Source organism: Cydia amplana, chromosome 19 (genome assembly GCF_948474715.1).
Source record: "Cydia amplana chromosome 19, ilCydAmpl1.1, whole genome shotgun sequence".
Classification (NCBI taxonomy): Eukaryota; Metazoa; Arthropoda; class Insecta; order Lepidoptera; family Tortricidae; genus Cydia; species Cydia amplana.
This window is the reverse complement of record NC_086087.1, coordinates 11,855,557-11,873,458: the sequence shown is the minus strand read 5'-3', so window position 1 is coordinate 11,873,458 and position 17,902 is coordinate 11,855,557. Positions and strand designations below refer to the sequence as shown.

General features: G+C 43.2%; 1 protein-coding gene across 1 annotated transcript; it reads left to right on the top strand.

Moving 5' to 3' along the window:
• The first annotated feature begins 184 nt into the window (after positions 1 to 184).
• LOC134657168 (transcription factor SPT20 homolog) lies at positions 185 to 15,320 on the top strand. The gene is made up of 22 exons (XM_063512722.1): positions 185 to 284; positions 632 to 809; positions 1,450 to 1,643; positions 1,806 to 1,867; positions 1,931 to 2,066; positions 2,797 to 2,939; positions 4,632 to 4,751; positions 5,850 to 6,062; positions 6,124 to 6,327; positions 6,389 to 6,469; positions 6,504 to 6,614; positions 6,649 to 6,759; positions 6,794 to 6,904; positions 6,939 to 7,055; positions 7,114 to 7,338; positions 7,373 to 7,483; positions 7,518 to 7,628; positions 7,663 to 7,779; positions 9,225 to 9,302; positions 9,906 to 9,971; positions 14,284 to 14,367; positions 15,199 to 15,320. Exons 1-22 carry the CDS (start codon positions 185 to 187, stop codon positions 15,313 to 15,315), a joined length of 2,790 nt encoding a protein of 929 aa, XP_063368792.1. The 3' UTR covers positions 15,316 to 15,320.
• The last annotated feature ends 2,582 nt before the right edge of the window (positions 15,321 to 17,902 follow it).

The following is a 17,902-nucleotide window of genomic DNA, read 5'->3' as shown; positions in this document are numbered from 1 at the left end:
ATATTTAAAAGGTTTCTACCCACACATGAAACAAGAGGCATCCGCAACCACGTGTGCAATGTGTGCAACAAGGCCTTCTACGAAGTGTCGAAGCTTAATGCGCACATGAGGGTTCATACTGGTAAAAAAGAGATCCTATAGCGCTCTGAATGTACCTAACAATACTGCTGTCAATGTCTAACACATGAAGAAACACAGAGGCATCCGCAACCACGTCTGCAATGTGTGCAACAAGGCCTTCTACGAGGTGTCCAAGCTTAACGCGCACATGAGGGTTCATACTGGTAAGCAAGAGATTCACTAGACTTATATGAACCGTGATTACCTTTTGTATTGTTTTCGAGCTCCCGATATTTCGACGCAGTTACATGCATCTTGTTCACGGGTAACTGAAGATAGCGGGCGGGTGTCAAAGTTGTGTAGACCGCGCTCGCGCTCGCGTTCACACTTGTTGGTCTATCCAAGCACACTACACTCATAGTGTCACTACGCGTGTTTGATTCGGATGTCACTGATGTGTGGTCGATATAAGTCTAGTGAAACTAACCGTGAATCATTCAAAGCAAGAGATAAAAATTGTAAAAAAATGGGTCATGCAGTATGGACATGTTCTCTATTTATATCTTATCAGGTGAACGTCCCTTCGAATGCCAATACTGCGAGCGCCGCTTCGCCCAACAATCCGCGCTGATCTACCACCGGCGCACGCACACTGGTGAAAAACCTTACAGCTGCAAGCTCTGCGCCGCTCGGTTTACCACCTCGTCGGCTAGAAACAATCATATGGTCACACACACTGGCAACAAGAGGTCAGTATACAGACAAGACATCCTCCAGACTGAGCAAGTGTCTTTGTGTGACGTCCGCGTCTTTGAACGGACCAATCAGGCACGGGACTCGCTCACCTCGTCCCCCGCACCCCAGTAGTTTTGGTAGCATGGGTTTCATGAAATAATTGCTTTTCCTTTGTTTATGACATTTGTTTCGTGCAAGAGGTCAGTATGACAAGTAAACGTTTTATCTATCTATCATGCAATTCAAGCTGGATGATATAGCAACAGGGGGTCAGTTACAATTTGTTATCCTGTAACCAGGATACTTATGTAGTTTAATATAATTATAGAATTATAATTCTACATATACGTAGTTACATTACATATATGTAGTTACATTTTATTTAACTATATTTTTATCTAACTACCTAAATCTAGTATTTTTCGGTATTTTCACAAGCAAATGAATCATCAATTGCATTCATTTCTATTTGAAAATCTACTTTATTTGTCTCATTTTTTCATATCATTTAACGTTTTGGAAAAAATAAATTTAATGTTGTGTTTTGAAGTACATAATTGAACGAATATTCAATTTCATTATCACAATGTAGTCTAATCTTTATTATTATAAACTACTCTTTCTCCATATGTGAACGCATTTATTTATTTTCAGGTTCGTGTGCCCCGTGTGCTTCAAGGGCTGCACGTCGCGCGCGGAGCTGCGCGTGCACTCGAGCAAACACACAGGGGAGAAACTGTTCGGCTGCACGCTCTGCTCGGCTCGCTTCAGCTCGGCTTCGTACCTCGCGGTACATAGGCGGCATCACAGTGGCGAACGGAAATATAGCTGCAACGTTTGTGGTCGAGGTTAGTGCCATGGACACACAGGGGAGAAACTGTTCGGCTGCACGCTCTGCTCGGCTCGCTTCAGCTCGGCGTCGTACCTCGCGGTACATAGGCGGCATCACAGTGGCGAACGGAAATATAGCTGCAACGTTTGTGGTCGAGGTTAGTGCCATGGACACACAGGGGAGAAACTGTTCGGCTGCACGCTCTGCTCGGCTCGCTTCAGCTCGGCGTCGTACCTCGCGGTACATAGGCGGCATCACAGTGGCGAACGGAAATATAGCTGCAACGTTTGTGGTCGAGGTTAGTGCCATGGACACACAGGGGAGAAACTGTTCGGCTGCACGCTCTGCTCGGCTCGCTTCAGCTCGGCGTCGTACCTCGCGGTACATAGGCGGCATCACAGTGGCGAACGGAAATATAGCTGCAACGTTTGTGGTCGAGGTTAGTGCCATGGACACACAGGGGAGAAACTGTTCGGCTGCACGCTCTGCTCGGCTCGCTTCAGCTCGGCGTCGTACCTCGCGGTACATAGGCGGCATCACAGTGGCGAACGGAAATATAGCTGCAACGTTTGTGGGCGAGGTTAGTACCATGGACACACAGGGGAGAAACCATTCGGCTGCACGCTCTGCTCGGCTCGCTTCAGCTCGGCGTCGTACCTCGCGGTTCACAGGCGACATCACAGTGGTAGCTGCAACGTTTGTGGTCGAGGTTAGTACTATAGATCTTAGAGGATATAACCTAACGGAGACGCCTTGTCTGTAATTTTCTGTACAAAACAGTCTGCCGATTTTTGCGGGGGAGGGGCACATCAAATGTAACGTAAAAATAGCCATGTCAGATAAACGTCAGTCCATACATTGTGTATGACCATTGGCCGCCTATTTTCGACAGAGGGGAATGCCTGTAAATGGCTACTCCGTTTGGTTGTATCCTCTAAGCCATAGATAGTATAGATACATAGGGGAGAAACTTCAGCGGCACGTTGTGAGCACGTTTCACTCTATGACAAAATTTGTTTAACCCTCGTGCCTTGAAATCCTCGCAACGCTCAAGATTCCACTTTTCGAACAGATACTAAAAAGTACGGACTCGTTGGTGGGTGGGTCCGACTCGCACTGTTAGTCCGGTTTTTTTAGTTTAAAACCATACAAATAAAAACCATTTACAGGTTTCATGGAATCCGGTTCATACAAGAAGCATATGAAAACCCACGAAGTTAAGCCCGAAGATTCTTCAGAGTCCACGGAAATAGATAAGGGGGAAGAGGAAGACAGTCAAACAGGGGAAGAGCAGGATAGTCCTCAGTCCGAGGTCAGTATTAATTTTTTAATATTTTTTAAATTATGTATATCATATAGTCTGTTCGGAAAGAGAACAGTCGTGGAATGTATTGGCATAGAGAAATATAGTAAGACAAGAGTGCTCACTCCATACATCAGTTCAGACTATTAATTTCAGTATCTACATCAGGGATGTTGCGAACATCCGCATCCGCATCCGCAACCGCGGAACTTCCGCATTATTTTCAACATCCGCATCCGCATCCGCATAAAATCGATGCGGAGCTTATGCGGATGCGGATGTCGAACAAGTCGGTACAGGAACGTCTTAGCGGCGGCGTAAGTGCCAGGTAATTTCGTCATTACCTATAACGAAATCGTCTAGATCCAGAAAAGTCGGCCAAGTTACTGTTTATTAAATATAACGCACCTATATTCTTGCTCAAATACTAAACGTTTCGTTTTTTTTTAAATAAAACAATACTAAAGTACCTTTTCTAAGTACCTAACCTTGACATCCGCATCCGCATCCGCATCCGCGGATGTGAGCCTTTAAATATCCGCATCCACATCCGCATCCGCGGATGTCAAAAAATCTGCATCCGCAACATCCCTGATCTACATCTAGCATCGAGTAGCGGAACTATCAGTACTGCTACTTGACAATAGATGTAGCAGCGACCGGAAAGTCTTATGCTGTTGAGATAAGACTTTCCGGTCGGTGCTACGTCTATTGTCAAGTAGCAGTACTGATAGTTCCGCTACTCGATGCTAGATGCTAATAGTCTTTTTAAAACTGATGTATGGAGTGAGCACTCTATGTATTTTTTTCTCTATGGTATTGGGCTCCATACATTCCACGACTCTTCTATTTCCGCACAGACTCTACCTAAGTTCCTAAAAACACTCATATTCAGCATATTATGTACAACTATTTAGAAATAAATAAACAATGGCTGGTGACAGAGTGTGAAAGTGGCACCATAACTCCAATTCCTACAGCTGCGGCAGCGAAAAAGTGTTACAGGGCCACCTAAAACGTCATACCAAAGAGAATTGATTGTAATAGAGAGGTAAAGTCTAAGTCTCTAAGAAAATAACGTGCCCCTTTGTTTGACAACCAAAACAGATGGCGCTGTACTGCACCATATGTTTTGCGGTCACTGAATTGTCAAACGTCAACTTTTGACAATCAGAGTTACCGCAAAATGTATAGAGCTGTACGGTCGAAAGTATTAATTTAGGACCCATTTCATACCTTGTCACAGTGACAATCAATATACTATTGTCACTGTGACAAAGGTACAAAAGGGTCATAATTAACTTCCGACTGTACAACGCCATCTCGTTTACCTGTCTGTGAAACACGAAATTGTCTTAGATTTTACACATCTTCGGATGGTATTCCACCTGCCCAATGTGCATTGCGTCTCACTCTCTCATTAAGCAAAATGTGAGACGCAAATACACATTGGACCAAGATATTGGACAGATGGAATACCATCATTACTCAATATATCTTTGGTCATACTTTCATAAGGATTATATCGTTTATGGAATTTTTGCGAGTCTGTTCAAACAAACTATTTTAATGTTAAAGGTTCCGTAGGCGCGTTTTCCGGGCTGGGCGTGTGCGTTTTATATGTAAAAGCGGCGCGCCCCGCTCGGAAAACGCCGCCTGTGTGACGGAACCTTAATATAACCTATCTACTAAATTGTACAGGTTCAAGAGCAGATCGAAGTGGAAGTGCCGCCTGCGCAGAGAAGATACAAGTGCGGTATCTGCGTGAAAACGTACATGTACCTGCACAGTTTGAAGAAACACATGGCCACACATGTACAGGTGAGGTCTACTTATATAGTGGAGTCCAGACGAGACAATTTTTCGTCAAACTGATGAAATTGTCCGATCAAATCAGCAGGTGCGGACACAAAAATGCCAATTTTTGAAGTTAGTATCTATGGAATGCAAATTGGTGATTAAATTTGTGTACGTGTGGACGCTAGATGAGATTGGCGCCAATTATTTTCCTGATCAAATCGGTCGATTTGCCCAGCTCGTCTGGACTTTACATATTTCTCCACACTGGGATTCTATAAGCGCTCCTACTAACCCGGGGTTAACCTGTTAAACCGTTAACCCAGAAAAAATTGTACGGGTGACCATGTTAACTCCAGGTTTAACCGGTTAACCCCGGGTTAGTGGGATGGTGCAAGTGGCCCTTAGACTTATATCGACCGGGATATGAACCGTGATTACCTTTTGTATTGTTTTCGAGGTCCCGATATTTCGACGCAGTTACATGCATCTTGTTCACGGTTACAATACGAAAGGTAATCACGGTTCATGTCCCGGACAATATAAATCTAGTGAAACTAACCGTGAATCATTCAAAACTGTGGGATCTTATTGTGATATTTATGCCGCAGCCAACTGGTCTAATTAGCCAGCTAAATTAGTCGCCTAGCCCTTTTGTCAAAAAAATCACGAACTTAGGTCTACACCGCACCTTTGTAATAATTTCTACACAAAAGCTAAGCATATGAAAATTGCTTCTAAAAATGCGAAAGGACTTTTTTTGTTAAAACTTGCAAAATAATTAGAACTCAATATCATAAAATCCGCGACCCCAAGCAAGCACAGCCATCTCGCTTGAGAGTGACATAAGAACTCGTGGGTTCAGACCCACGGGGCCTTAACGCAAACTTACAAAATACAGTCAGCAGCAATAGTTGCTAAGCGGGCCAGGTGTTCAAAATGATCTTAACGCGACTTTATTGTTAAGAGAATAGAGCGCGTCAAGGTAATTTTGAACACCTCGCCTGCTTAGCAACTTCTGCTGCTGACTGTACAGCAATTCCAATGAAATATGATCCAATCTAGTCCGGAGTGGATCCAAATATTGGATCTTCCATCTCATTTACGTTTATTTTTCCATAGCCACAACAGCAGCAGCAACAACAACAACAGCAACAACAGCAGCAACAGCAACAACAAGTGCACCAAGTCCAACAGATCCAAGTGCAGCAACAGCAAGTCCAGCAGCAGCAGCAAGTGTCGGTGCAGCAAGTTGGCGCGCAGCTGCAGCAGCAGGTGCTGCAGGTCGGCGGCGTGCAGCAGCTGACGATGCCGCAGCAGCCGTCATTCGTACAGGTAACAACAACAACTAGTGCAGCAACAGCAAGTCCAGTAGCAGCAGCAAGTGTCGGTGCAGCAAGTCGGCGCGCAGCTGCAGCAACAAGTGCTGCAGGTCGGCGGCGTGCAGCAGCTGACGATGCCGCAGCAGCCGTCATTCGTACAGGTAACAACAACAACTAGTGCAGCAACAGCAAGTCCAGCAGCAGCAGCAGGTGTCGGTGCAGCAAGCTGCGCGCAGCTGCAGCAGCTGACGATGCCGCAGCAGCCGTCATTCGTACAGGTAACAACAACAACTAGTGCAGCAACAGCAAGTCCAGTAGCAGCAGCAAGTGTCGGTGCAGCAAGTCGGCGCGCAGCTGCAGCAGCAAGTGCTGCAGGTCGGCGGCGTGCAGCAGCTGACGATGCCGCAGCAGCCGTCATTCGTACAGGTAACAACAACAACTAGTGCAGCAACAGCAAGTCCAGCAGCAGCAAGTGTCGGTGCAGCAAGTCGGCGCGCAGCTGCAGCAGCAAGTGCTGCAGGTCGGCGGCGTGCAGCAGCTGACGATGCCGCAGCAGCCGTCATTCGTACAGGTAACAACAACAACTAGTGCAGCAACAGCAAGTCCAGCAGCAGCAAGTGTCGGTGCAGCAAGTCGGCGCGCAGCTGCAGCAGCAAGTGCTGCAGGTCGGCGGCGTGCAGCAGCTGACGATGCCGCAGCAGCCGTCATTCGTACAGGTAACAACAACAACTAGTGCAGCAACAGCAAGTCCAGCAGCAGCAAGTGTCGGTGCAGCAAGTCGGCGCGCAGCTGCAGCAGCAAGTGCTGCAGGTCGGCGGCGTGCAGCAGCTGACGATGCCGCAGCAGCCGTCATTCGTACAGGTAACAACAACAACTAGTGCAGCAACAGCAAGTCCAGCAGCAGCAAGTGTCGGTGCAGCAAGTCGGCGCGCAGCTGCAGCAGCAAGTGCTGCAGGTCGGCGGCGTGCAGCAGCTGACGATGCCGCAGCAGCCGTCATTCGTACAGGTAACAACAACAACTAGTGCAGCAACAGCAAGTCCAGCAGCAGCAAGTGTCGGTGCAGCAAGTCGGCGCGCAGCTGCAGCAGCAGGTGCTGCAGGTCGGCGGCGTGCAGCAGCTGACGATGCCGCAGCAGCCGTCATTCGTACAGGTAACAACAACAACTAGTGCAGCAACAGCAAGTCCAGCAGCAGCAAGTGTCGGTGCAGCAAGCTGCGCGCAGCTGCAGCAGCAAGTGCTGCAGGTCGGCGGCGTGCAGCAGCTGACGATGCCGCAGCAGCCGTCATTCGTACAGGTAACAACAACAACTAGTGCAGCAACAGCAAGTCCAGCAGCAGCAAGTGTCGGTGCAGCAAGTCGGCGCGCAGCTGCAGCAGCAGGTGCTGCAGGTCGGCGGCGTGCAGCAGCTGACGATGCCGCAGCAGCCGTCATTCGTACAGGTAACAACAACAACTAGTGCAGCAACAGCAAGTCCAGCAGCAGCAAGTGTCGGTGCAGCAAGTCGGCGCGCAGCTGCAGCAGCAAGTGCTGCAGGTCGGCGGCGTGCAGCAGCTGACGATGCCGCAGCAGCCGTCATTCGTACAGGTAACAACAACAACTAGTGCAGCAACAGCAAGTCCAGCAGCAGCAAGTGTCGGTGCAGCAAGTCGGCGCGCAGCTGCAGCAGCAAGTGCTGCAGGTCGGCGGCGTGCAGCAGCTGACGATGCCGCAGCAGCCGTCATTCGTACAGGTAACAACATCAAGAGATGACTGAGAGAGAAAGAGAATAAGTTTTAAATACATCAACACGTGATTGGCGCAACAGTATCTCGCGGCGAGATAGACTACGCGTCTTTTTCTAACTGTATTAATAAAAGAGGGACTGTTAAATCAACCAAACAACTTGCTGATTTTGTGAAACAAGTCTGAGGTGCTATAGGGTATTTGACTGTATTTAAAATAAATTATTTCACACCATGCATGAAATAAAGCACCAGAATATTAATAGAGAAACGTAAACTGCAGTTATTTTTAGACACAATTTTGTGTTTTAAAACCCGTATAAAACTATAAAGAGTAGGTAATTTGATTGTGACGTCACATGCTAGCGTTTCATATAAATTCCATAGCAGCAAAATGGTTTTGACAGTTCGAAAAAATAAACTGATTTGACTAGTAGTCAAATACCGTATTATGATTTATGTAACACATGTAAATAGTTTGAATCTTTCTTACATAGTCAGTTAATCACATATAAACAGAACTAGAGAAAGTTACCTAAGATTAAAGTCGTGCATTCATATCAAGTTTCTTAATAATTTTTTTTGTATTCTCTTTTCTTAATTATTCCTTTTGTGTATCTTTGTAGTGTTTTAGTATATTGCTTTATGTGTTATCTGTCGTGGCATTACCGACGCCCCTACGAAAGACCAGCGCTGGCTTTATAGCTAGCATTATGCTGAGTTGGGTCCATTTTAATTTCTTTTTAGGGTTCCGTAGCCAAATGGCAAAAAACGGAACCCTTATAGATTCGTCATGTCTGTCTGTCCGTCTGTCTGTCCGTCTGTCTGTCCGTCCGTATGTCACAGCCACTTTTCTCCGAAACTATAAGAACTATACTGTTGAAACTTGGTAAGTAGATGTATTCTGTGAACCGCATTAAGATTTTCACACAAAAATAGAAAAAAAACAATAAATTTTTGGGGTTCCCCATACTTCGAACTGAAACTCAAAAAATTTTTTTTCATCAAACCCATACGTGTGGGGTATCTATGGATAGGTCTTCAAAAATGATATTGAGGTTTCTAATATCATTTTTTTCTAAACTGAATAGTTTGCGCGAGAGACACTTCCAAAGTGGTAAAATGTGTGTCCCCCCCCCCCCCCCCGTAACTTCTAAAATAAGAGAATGATAAAACTAAAAAAAATATATGATGTACATTACCATGTAAACTTCCACCGAAAATTGGTTTGAACGAGATCTAGTAAGTAGTTTTTTTTTTATACGTCTTAAATCGCCTAAATACGGAACCCTTCATGGGCGAGTCCGACTCGCACTTGGCCGCTTTTTTTTCTTGCTGTTGTTGTTGTCTGTACATGTCCGTACATGTTTTGTGATCGTCACGAATCAACATATTTTATCTTATCTTTTTTATCTTAAGTATTAACCAATGATTTACTTCTCGTTGCTATCAGGCTGCACACTCCCCGTACCCTGTGATATCGTCAGTGCAATCGTTGCAGTTGCAGCAAACTCAGCAACATGTTAACACGGTAACCATTTTAAATATTTATCTTCTTTAAACGAGCAATTCTTGTTTATATATTTCAGGGCGGATGATTAAAAGTCATAATGTAATGATTGTCAGATTATCATTAGTCATAATTCCGAAACCGTTAACTTTCAGGATTTTTTTAAGGGTATCCTATAGATAGGTTATGGCTCCTCTACACGATGGGCCAACGCCACTCCGAGGGACGCATTTATGCGTTAGAGGGAGCAAGTGATATTGCTATCTCATTCTACCGCATGGCTGCGTCCCTTGGAGTGGCCGGCGTTGGCCCATCGTGTAGAGGAGCCTTTAGGTTAGGTTTGTTATATGGCAATCCTGAAAAGTTACGCGTTTCTGAGAAAAACCAAATTATGACTAACGAAAATGCGGACAAGCAATACATTATGACTTAAAACTTTATGGGAAACGATAGAGACCCATTTCAGGGATATCGGAAATGGCTCTAATTTCGATGAAATTTGTTATATGGGGGTTTTCGGGGGCGAAAAATTGTCTAGCATTTTCGAGACGGCTAATTTTTGAGATTTATATTTTCCGAGCAAACCTAAGTCTCCCAGATATTTAATATTGTAATGTGTTTCAGCAACAGCCGCAGCTGCAGGTGCAGACAATACAGATACATCCGCAGCACCAACCGATACAGATACATGTAAGTGCAACTTTCATCAAATACAATGTTAAGGGCCACCATACACCATACAGACCATACAGATACATCCCCAGCACCAACCGATACAGATCCATGTAAGTGCAACTTTCATCAAATACAATGTTACCACCATACACCATACAGACCATACAGATACATCCCCAGCACCAACCGATACAGATCCATGCGTAAGTGCAACTTTCATCAAATACAATGTTACCACCATACACCATACAGACCATACAGATACATCCCCAGCACCAACCGATACAGATCCATGTGTAAGTGCAACTTTCATCAAATACAATGTTAAGGGCCACCATACACCATACAGACCATACAGATACATCCCCAGCACCAACCGATACAGTTCCATGTAAGTGCAACTTTCATCAAATACAATGTTAAGGGCCACCATACACCATACAGACCATACAGATACATCCCCAGCACCAACCGATACAGATACATGTAAGTGCAACTTTCATCTAATACAACGTTAAGGGCCACCTCACACTAGCGTCTAGTCAGCGGAAAATACGTCACTGCGCAGTTGCGTCGAGCATCAGCCATAGAGTTGACTAAACGCCGGTAGCACCTGGCGGTCTGACATGAGTTGCGTTCACGCGCGTGACTCCATACTTTAAGGGCCAGTTGCACCAACCACATTTAAAAAAAATTAAATAAAATAAATAAAACGTTTATTCAGAGATCTTTCTTATAACTAATTACATATATTCTTCTGCCAAACCACAGAGTGGTTTGTTGGCAGACGAGGCTCGTTTATGTATTTGCAAGCTAGGTAGTTGATAGGTAACTTAAACTTAGGTATCTACTTAACCCTTTACCTCATGCCATGCTTTGACAGACTGATCAACATCACTCGGCAGAGAACTATGATAATTCCGATACAATAAAATTTAGCGAACGCTTTAACGGTGACAGGCGGTTTGGTGCAACCGACCCTAAGTCGCGCAAGATGTATGAAGTCCGCCGGTACCGTAAAGTAGCACCAGATGTACTGTAAACGTTTTACAGTTCCAAGGCACAGCCCTTACCATGTCAGGGAGTATTGGGATCCTTGGTGTTGACATCTCCAGTGACGTCCAATTCCGTAGCCACCTGGAAGGTAAGGCTAAGCTGGCATCGAAAAAACTCGGTGTGCTCAATAAAGCGAGGCGATACTTTACTCCGGGGCAAAGACTGCTGCTTTATAAATCGCAAGTCAGACCCCATATGGAGTACTGCTGTCACCTTTGGGCAGGAGCACCTGGATGCCAGCTTGGACCCTTCGACTCAATCCAAAGGCGCGCTGTACGAATCGTCGATGATCCCAAACTCACAAGCGGTATTGAACCTTTAAGTCTGAGGAGAGACCTTGCCTCCTTATGTGTGTTCTACCGCTTGTACAATGGGCTGTGCTCTGAAGAATTGTTTGACATGATGCCAACGGCAGCTTTCTATCACCGCACCGCTCGCCATCGGCAGGGTGTTCATCCACACACCCTAGAACCTAAATGGTCGCGTACTGTGCGGTTTAAGAGGAATTTCCTCCCGCGGACGCTCCGGCTGTGGAATGAGCTCCCTTCCGAGGTTTTCCCGAGGGTCTAAGATATGGGGTTCTTCAAAAAAGGAGTGTACAGGTTTTTAAAAAAAGGTCGGCAACGCGCATGTAACACCTCTGGAGTTGCAGGCGTCCATAGGCTACGGTGACTGCTTACCATCAGGCGGCCCGTATGCTTGTTTGCCACCTATGTAGTATAAAAAAAATATGACCTTTTACATTTTTGACATAGGCACGTAAACTGCGGTAATTAGCACTAGTGCAGTGAAATAGTAGTTTGTGTTACAGGGGATCAAAATTATATATTTCCGTCAAGGGCGTACATTGAATCCTGAATGAAGCGATGGATTCTATTGTAGAATCCTGAGCGTAATGAGGGATTCAAGTGTTAACGCCCAAGACGAAATAATTTTGATACCGTGTGACATACTGCTTTTCACATCAACTATGAGGAAAATAAAAAGTGTTGACACAATCTGATGCTTAAACAGATTATTTAAGCTAAAGAAATAATGTGCAAAGATATGTAAAAAATAGTGTGCTACAACAGAAAAGTGTTACTTTGATCCCTTCTAGCAGGGAGGAAAAGTGCCACTTTGATCCCTCCTAGTACGGAAGAAAAAGCTCTTTTCCGAATAGGTGTGAAATAGTTTGATATTTCTTAGAGTGCTTATTTTGAGTACTAGTACTATACTAGATTCACGAGCGTAGCGAGTGAATCTAATTTAGAATCTTGAGCGTAGTAAGGGTCTCAAAAGCGCACGAGATGTAAATAACTTTGATCTCGTGTAGTTCACAAAACTTTTCACCTCAGCAGTGAGAACATATTAGAGAACCCGAAAAATGTATTCCTTCTTCATCACTTACCTATTCACTCATGTTTTCTTAAGATATACCATGGACCTAGAATATTACGGACGGACTGTCACCTAAGACAAACTGTGACACTGCAATGGCGGACGGTTTGAATGTGTGCGTGTAGACGAGTGTTACCATGTAACACAAATTCTCCCCTAAAGGTGAAACAATTATTTTTAATATCGTCCTTGTTTTCAAATAAAAAAATTAGGACAGTTTTACGTTAGACCAGCGGTTCTCAATCTTTTTTTTTGACGGAACCCTTTTGGAAAACGAATTACTTGATGGAACCCTACAATAAAACAATAGTTTTTAGAAGTGTATTTTTTTATTAAATAAGCATAATTCTAAATTCTTGCGGAACCCCTGCAGGGGTGTCGCGGAACCCTAGGGTTCCGCGGAACACACTTTGAGAATGGCTGCGTTAGACAATAAAAAGCGGCCAAGTGCGAGTCGGACTCGCCCATGAAGTATTCCGTATTTAGGCGATTTATGACGTATAAAAAAAAACTACTTACTAGATCTCGTTCAAACCAATTTTCGGTGGAAGTTTACATGGTAATGTACATCATATATTTTTTTTAGTTTTATCATTCTCTTATTTTAGAAGTTACAGGGGGGGGGGGGACACACATTTTACCACTTTGGAAGTGTCTCTCGCGCAAACTATTCAGTTTAGAAAAAAATGATATTAGAAACCTCAATATCATTTTTGAAGACCTATCCATAGATACCCCACACGTATGGGTTTGATGAAAATGAAATTTTTGAGTTTCAGTTTGAAGTATGGGGAACCCCAAAAATTTATTGTTTTTTTTCTATTTTTGTGTGAAAATCTTAATGCGGTTCACAGAATACATCTACTTACCAAGTTTCAACAGTATAGTTCTTATAGTTTCGGAGAAAAGTGGCTGTGACATACGGACGGACAGACAGACGGACAGACAGACAGACATGACGAATCTATAAGGGTTCCGTTTTTTGCCATTTGGCTACGGAACCCTAAAAAGGTGTGTACGTATCTGATTTTATAGGTCTTGAAAATGCGCAATATTGCACAATTACTTTGTGCAAACATTATTTTCAATACCTAATAATATTTAGCATCGTAATGAAATCAGTTCGTCATGTTTTTTCAATTTATACATTTAACTTGAAACATATCTGGTTTTCAACAAAAAAATTATAATACATAACAAACAAACGTTAAATATCGCTCCTTAGTATCGGGAAATTACCATACCGACCTAGTTTGAAATGCACAATTAATAATTTAACCATTTACCTAAATGATTTCTTAATACATAATGATTTAATAAGAAGGGTATCAATTACCCTACTTTCGGGAAATTACCCTATTCATGTTACTGGTCACACTCCTGTTTTGAAGTTTGATAATTTATAAACAACAAATTATCGTGATTTTACGTACTAATTGATAAACTTAAGTATGAAAAGTTATTCCGTGACTTTTTTTCTTTCGATCGGTACAATTCTAGCAGGATTTAACTACGCATGCCGGCATATTTTATATTTTTCTTCGACATGTTTACTTCAATGACGTTTCGATTCGTCTGACGGCAAACTGGTGGATGTGGGCTGTCAATGTGTGTGTGTCACGCGTAAATACTTAGAAACTGGTGGATGTTGGAATCACAGTTGTGTTGTAAGCGAAACTCTGTCCGTAATATTATAGATTCATGAGATATACCAACAATTACGTTTTCACCTCAGCAGCTCGAACAAGGGTACTTTGCTACTTAAAAACAGTGAGCAAAATCGCATTTTGCTCACTGTTTTTAAGTAGTAGCAAAGTACCCTTGTTCGAGCTGCTGAGGTGAAAAATAATTTTCAGCATCACTTTTGAACAAACGATTTTTTTCTTTGCAGGCGGTGGGCGTGCAGCAGGTGCAGCAACAGCAGCTGCATGTGGCCACGTCCAGCTGTCAGACCATGCTGCCCAACATACTGCAGGTACAGTCGACAATACTATTATCATCATTATATCTGCCTTTTATCGCCCATTGCTGAGCATAGGCCTCTTTTCGAGTACCTACGCCATCCCGGTCCTGAGCCAATCTCATCCAGAAGTGACCCGCAATTTTCCGAATGTCGTCCACCCAACGAACCAACGGAGTACGGACGCCAGGCACTCCTTTCGTCTGAAAGCGGCCACCACTCCGTTAACATTTTGGCCCACCTGCCATCACTCTGCCTGGCAACATGTCCCGCCCAGCTCCATTTGAGTTTGGTAATGACGTATCCGACGTCTTGCACCTTGGTGCGGCGTCGGATCTCGACATTCCTCACTCGGTCTCGAAGTTTGATACCGAGCATGGCGCACTCCATGGCTGTGTCACTCGGATTTTTACACACTTCCATTTAGCTTCACCGCGTATATTCTTTGTACATATGTGTGCTTCAAATCTTGTAACTTAAATTTGAACCACTTCCCGGTGTCTGATTGAGCTGAAATTTGGTATACTTGCGTATTTCCGATGACAATGCAATATTATGCTAACATGGAGCTGATCTGATGATGCAGTCGGAATATAGCCAAAGGAACTATTCAATCTTAAAACATAAACACATTGAGTTTAGGCTTATTAGAAAGATCTCGGGAAACAATTTTTAGACATGTAAAGGTGAGAAAGTACAGTCAGCAATAAAAATGTGTATCAAAAAATATTTTTGACGGTCACTTGTATACAATTACTTTCTATGCAGGGGGGTACGCCCTTCTTTTTCGGTGCCCTCTCTCAGAGGACATAATCCACCAGAGTCCTGACCGTTGTCGTTTTCCAGCTGGGCGGCGGCACGGTGGCGGTGTCGGGGCTGGGCGGCGCGGACCTGGGCGGGGTCGCGCACCGCATCATTCTGCAGCCCCCGCAGCACCCCGCTGTCTACACGCTGCACCACTAGTGCATCATAATCAGTGATCGGGGATTTCTATGCCACACCGCGGGATATCAAGTCGAAATGGTAATATGGATACGCCACTTGGCCCGCGATAGGAACAAAACTGTTCGAAAAGTAAACGCTATTTCGGTGCTGGTAATTCGTTTATAAAATAAAGGACTGTAAAAAAACAGTGTTGGTTATGATTTAAAGAAAAAATATTATTCAAAAAATTATTAAGTTTTCAATTCTTCAATTTCAAATTTTCAATTATTAATATTAATAATATATGCAAAATGCATGATTAATTGATTAACAGTAACATGCCAAAACACTCTCCTATATCGCACACGAATCGCGGAATCCCGCGGCATATCCATACTAGCATAATGATTGAGGTCATTCACCCCAAGTGGCATAGAAATCCCCGATCACTGATCGTAATCATAATCATTTTATTGGTAATAAATAAATTACATGTCAATCAAATACAATTGTAAATCTAGTTATTTACTAGTTTAAGACTAGAAAACTAACTCTTATTGCTAAAGAATAATTCTTTATGATCATAGAACGCCTGCTCTATAAGCCATCTCTTAAGTTTGCATCATGCACTTATTATTACTTCATAGAGGAGCCATACCAAACAATGACATTGTCGCAATCGCAACCTGTAGGCAATAGTTATTTGTACAACAAGAGATCAAAGTTTGATATTTCTTCGAGTGCTTATTTTGAGTCCCGTGCAAGCGAAAGACTCTATACTAATTTAGAGTCTTGAGCGTAGTAAGAGACTCAAAAGCGCACGAGATGTAAATAACTTTGATCTCGTGTAGTTCACAAAACTTTCACCTCAGCAGTGAGAACATATTAGAGAACCCGAAAAATGTATTCCTTCTTCATCACTTACCTATTCACTCATGTTTTCTTAAGATATACCAACAATTAAGTTTTCACCTCAGCAGCTCGAACAAGGGTACTTTGCTACTTAAAAACAGTGAGCAAAATCACATTTTGCTCATTTTGTCTCACTCAGTGAGCAAAATGCGATTTTGCTCACTGTTTTTAAGTAGCAAAGTACCCTCGTTCGAGCTGCTGAGGTGAAAAGAGAATATACTGACTAGAGAGTTACTGTTATGGTAGGTATGGTATTTGACAAAAGATTAAAACTGCTAGAACGCCATTTGACTTTGAACCTTATTCTTTCACTGATACGAGTATGTGTATTAACTGCGATGGCGCCGTAACTTTTGGCGTACACTCGGATAGATGGCGTTAATTTCAATATTTAACAATAATTTGTTACCCGAGTGTAGGCCATGGCGCCATCGCTCGAAAAGATTGCACCATACCTTTGGCCTACTCTCGGGTAGATGGCGTTAATTTCAATATTTAACAAATTAACACATATCAGTGAAAGAATAAGGGTGAAAGTCAAATGGCGTTCTAACATTTTTGATCTTTTGTCAAAAGATGGCAGTGAATTTACTTTGACAGTCCGCCTCTATTTCAAATTCTCTTTGCTGTAGGCGAGGGGTGTGAATCACGCGACCAAAACGTCGTAAGCGCCGTGAGATTCATGGCGCTTACGCGTTTAGGTTGCGTGATTCACGCTCCACTTCTAGTTTTTTGACGGCTACAACTCAAAAAAAAGGACATCCGTTCGGCCCCAATTTTGGGGAAAGCCATAAGCCGCGCGTGGCGCTGTCGCCACCTAGCGGCCATATCTGTGCTGATCGTAACAGACGCGTTTTGTTAGAGAGTGAGTCTTCTGTACTTAGTACTATTATTTATTCTGTGTTTCTGTACCGGTTTTATACGTAGTAATAATAGTTCAGTGGATATCACAGTAGCACAAAATTATTAAATTATCACTGAAATTTAAGCCGAATATCGTTTGGCATATTTATTTCGATTAGTTGCTAGAATCGTCATCAGAAATAGTATAGGATTAACACTTTTTGATACACCATTTTACTTGGAATCAGTTTTGATATTATACAATTTAAAAATGCCATACGACAAAGCCGTTTGTCGAGTTTTTTGTGCAATAAGTAAAAGTAAAGTTTTTTTTTAAACCGCGTCAATATCACAAAATAGGGTGGTACCGGCATTACAATAGTTGTTATTCAATCAAGACTATTCTGTGCCTATTTACATCGAGTCCCTCTAAACTAACTTTGCACCGATTTTAATAGAGCAAAGTGATGCAGTGTCATATTTCCACATTAATGATGACTTTGCCGCACTTTGTCATTTGAATGAAAGAGCGTACTCCCATCTTAAACGCCGGCAACGCACTTACAACGTTTGCCTCCTATATCATAAAACAATGCAGAGTTAGATTGGTCCGCCTCTACAACATTTGTGTACACACACACACACACACTTTATTTACACGTGTTCAGTTATTGGCTATTGCGAAGTGCGTTGTAGAACTGAATGTAAATTTTTTTTTTGTCCATATTTTGATTTATTACTGATATACCACAGCCGTACATATACAGTATACATACAGACAATATACCGTTTACATTAGTATATACATAACTTTAGTAATAACTAGCCATAGCACATATTAGCCCATAGTCCACTGTAGCCTCGTTAGTCC